General features: G+C 23.2%; 1 protein-coding gene across 1 annotated transcript; it reads left to right on the top strand.

Annotated features, from left to right (window-relative positions):
• Positions 1 to 2,292: 2,292 nt before the first annotated feature.
• On the top strand, positions 2,293 to 4,288 carry LOAG_08816 (hypothetical protein; the record flags this gene model as incomplete). Its single annotated transcript, XM_003144346.1, has 2 exons — positions 2,293 to 2,488; positions 4,088 to 4,288. Coding segments are annotated over 2 exons (397 nt in total), but the record flags the coding sequence as incomplete, so codon positions are not given.
• Between the last annotated feature and the right edge of the window lie 240 nt (positions 4,289 to 4,528).

The raw sequence follows: 4,528 nt of genomic DNA, 5'->3' as shown, positions 1-4,528 counted from the left end.
GACTATGTAACATTTCAAAAATTTAATTTAAAGATTAAAAAAAATTATATACTCAAATATTTTAATTCAAAATATGGTTGAGGAAGAATTGATTGAAAAATTCAAAAATGTATTACTTTATTATTCAACAAAAATAAACATTTGTTGCATTATTTAGTTTAGTTTAATTTAGTTAAATCGTTTACTTGAATTAAGTTACACCTTACCTAAATTTAATTAACTGAATACTTAAATATATTCATTCAATTTTTTCAACTACTTATTTGCCAAACATAATTGCATACACATTCTTTTAAATTTTATTAAAAATAATGTAATTTTCATTTTTTTCCCTATTTTTCTCGCCTACATCATTTATTTATAAAAGTTATTCTTTTTAATCCAATCAGTTCAATCGCATAATTTTTGATGAATTTGAGACATTTCCAAAAAAAAAAAATAAAAAATATTCCTAAAAATAAAGAATTAAAATTTTTCAAAACGATTGTTTCACTCCATAAACATTGCTCTTTTTAAATTCAATCGTATAATTTTGATTTTATAATTTTAATTTTTCGGGATAATTTCGAAAAAAAAACATTCCTAAAAATAAAATCTTTCAAAATAATTATTCCACTAAAGTTTCCAATTAAATTTGTTTAAGTTTATCATACTTCATAACAATAATGCATAACTCAGTAGTGCAAATGAATTTCAATTTAATGGCATATAAGTTCCGAATTTTTCAATTCCCTCAAATACTGTACCTGTTGAAGTACCTGTTGAACTGTACCTGAAAGTTCACATTATGCGACTTTTATGGTTGACATCAGAATAATGTTCTGATATTACCATACTACTAGTCCATTTATTTGAGACTCTAATCTTACTTGATGTGAACATTTTTTGAAATTAACTTTTTAAACTAATACAAATGAATTTCAATTTAATGGCATATAAGTTTCGAATTTTTCAATTCCCTCAAATATTGTACCTGTTGAATGCCTTCTGAGTGTAAATTCATGCTTGTCATTTTTGTCACTTCTTATTTCATCAAATAATTTTTTGAAGTTAAATTATTTTATGCTAAAGTTTTGAACTTCTCCTCTCAAATCAAATTACGCATTTTTTTTTTCTTCTAATTAAAATCAATATTTATTATATACTGATGTTACAATTATTGCATTTTTTTTTTCTCGTAGTAAAAAATTTGTTCACTTCGATTAGTTTATTTATTTCATTTACTTTACTTTTACATTTCTTTTAGTTTTAATTTTAAAATGCAATAATTAAAAAATTATTTTTTGATAAACAAGAAGAATAAATAAATCATTTGGAAATGTTCGAAACATTTCTTCCTTTTACCTCTTACCGTAATAAAATCATATCGTATCCGATCGTAACAATATCAATTTACAAACATTATAACCAATTTTTTTTTTTGTCTGGATTAAAAAAAAGAAGAAAGAAAAAGAAAAAGAGATAAATGCAAAATAGATCATATAGAAAAGAACAGAAAATGATATTTCTTTAACTGAAAAAGATGATGATAACAAATTTAAATTTACATTACTAATATTATCGTATTATTTACTACAACTAAGAAATGCAGTTGAATTGATAAGCTAATTTATCATATTTTAGTTTTGATCGGATGGGATCGGATGAGATCGGATCGGAATTGGACCAGATCGGAATTTGAATTGATAAGCTAATTAATCGTATTTTAGTTTTGATCGGGTGGGATCGGATGAGATCGGATCGGAATTGAATCAGATCGGATACGATATGGTTTTATTATATTGAGCTGGAAATAGGAAGAAATGCTTCTAACATTTCTTGATGACCCATCTGTTCTATGCATTCAAACAATTCATAATTAAGCATACATTAATTATAACATTTAATAAGCAATAATTAATTTATTTCCTTTTTAATTCTCTTTCCTTTCCTTTCTTTTTTTTTTGCGCTTTTTATAACATTAGCTGCGCAAATGCGCAAATGCGCAAATGTATTTCTATAATAGGCGCTATTGAAATAAAACATAAAATTTGCTTAAATTCAAAAAAAGGACACATTTGCGCCTCTTTGAAAATCTTCAAAACAAATAGTTTCAGACTAATTGAAATGGGGTGAAGAAGGAATTGCGCTGCAATGCATAAAAATGACCAAATGACCAATGCAATTAGCGCTACGAAATTAATATATAATGTTTTATATATAATATTTCTTAAAATTAATATGTAATATTTCCCAATAAGACTATTACTGAGAAAATAATTATTACTAAAATAATAATTAATTGGTTTTTAGTGTAACAAATACTTGTCAACCACAATGTCGAAATGCGGTATTGAATTTATATCAAAATCGTTTGGGACGAACCCTTCTACGAACTGATATTTCGTGTATTCCTGGTAGATATGAATTAGAATTGTGTAATTTAATTCCAAAAAAATTACCAGTTTATTGTAATTTGGCAAAATTAGCCTGTGAAGCTGATTTAATGGTAAGTTATTTCAAATTTTTTTTTTGTTATTTTTTATTTTTATTTTTTGTAAACAAAAAGTTATTTAATTTGAAATTTTAACAAATTTCTCATGAAAATTAAAATATTACTATAAGAAATGAAATATTATTTTCATCGATACAAAGGGAAAGTAAACACAAAGATAGTTTTTAAATCAGATGGCAATGAATAAAAAAAAAAATTCACAAATGTCACTTCTCAGATATCCCTTTGGTTATTTGGCTATCTGCGAAATCTTATCAACTTATCATCTGGAAAGAAAAAAAAAAGCTCCAATATTATTTTAACCAAAAAATCAATTTTTGTCATTATTTTTTGCTTTTAATTTCAAAAAATTGCGACATTTTCGTTTTCTTTTCCATAAAAAATATGAGTGCTTTGTGATTTTAATTATGTGATAATTGATTATGCAAATTTATTTGCTTGTTTAAAATTCATATAGAAAATATTCATTTCATAAAATTGGGACAATGTTCAGTTTTTCAATCTGCCAAAAATGATTCTAAGAATTTATGGGTAAAAAATAAACAATAAAATTGATAAAAATTGGAAAAGAAATAAACGATTGTATAAGAAATAATCATTCATTTTATGAATTGATAATACGATAAAATAATTTCAAATATTTTACTGAAATATAAATTAATTTTCTTTTCTATTTCCTAAATAAATTTTATATCATTTTGGCAAGAATAGTCAGACATATGAAGTAAAAACTTTTTTTTGAATTTCAAAAAAAAAAACCAATTTAATGAAAATTATTTCTGTCACAATTTTTGTTTATTTCATAATTTTAATAACTAACTCTGTCACAATAAATATATACTTATTTTAGACGAAAATTAATAATTTTTTTTTAGAAATTAAAATTTATTTTTTCAATATTAATTATTCTTATCCTAAACAAATTCCAGTAAATAATAATAACGTAAACAAATTGAATTTAATCAATTCCAATCAAATCCTATTCCATCAATATTAATATTTCTCTCAAATATTTGCCCAATAGGATGAAATCATGAGGACAACACAACTCTCGATACAACTCTTGTAACTCTCGCAACTTCCGATTTGTTAAAAAATCATGCCAGAAAAAAAAAGCAAGCAAGAAATTTACATTCTAAATGAAAGATATGAAATCATTCACATAATTTCATCTCATTCTTTAATAATTTATAATCATTAATTATCAATTAATAATTTATAAAGCTGATAAGATTTCATTTTATCACTTTTTTTTCTGCTTTAGTTTAGCTAAAATCTGAGAATTCTATCCAAAAAGCTTGCATTATGCTAAAAATATATTGAAAATTATATCGATTTTTTGCGATTAATAAAAAGGAATTTAAAATTAAAAATATTTGAAAAGTTCCTATAAATTCAAAATTAAAGCAACTTATAAACAATACAGGAAAAATAATTCAATGATAAAATGATTTATTAAAAAGGAAAAAATCATAGCAGATAAATTCTCGAGAAATCTCCCGAGAGTTAACCTGAGAATTGACTCTTTAATTTATTAATGAAATCATTTCAATTTTCTTTGTTTTTTTTTTGCAAATTATTGATTAATTGTAGTGCAGTTCACGATATAATATCTTTACATCGGAATGTGAAAATGAAGCAGCACATGGTGATTGCAGTCAACGATGTCATGAACTTTTAAGTGATACATTAAAAACACAACAAGGTGGCGCATTTATTGATTGCACCTGTACTGATAAGGATGATAAACTTTGTCAACATCTAAAACATGTCATACTAAAATCTTGCATGATGGTAAGAAAATTTCATTTTAAAGAAATTTTTTTTTTTTTTTTGTATTTTCATTTACTACAAAAAAAAAATTTGAAAATTTTATAAATTATTAAACAAATTTTGTTTAGCATATATATATTTTTTGAAATAATTTTGAATTTATTTGAAGTAATTTATTTTTAAAAATTTAATTTTTATTTAAAATTTTTTATTTTCCTAATTCAGTTTATTATCGATTTTGTTGTTTTTAATCCTACTTTT

The sequence above is a fragment of the Loa loa genome, assembly GCF_000183805.2.
Source record: "Loa loa unplaced genomic scaffold supercont3.283, whole genome shotgun sequence".
NCBI lineage: Eukaryota > Metazoa > Nematoda > Chromadorea > Rhabditida > Onchocercidae > Loa > Loa loa.
Note: the sequence above shows the minus strand (reverse complement) of the source record. Positions and strands in the feature narration are given on the sequence as shown.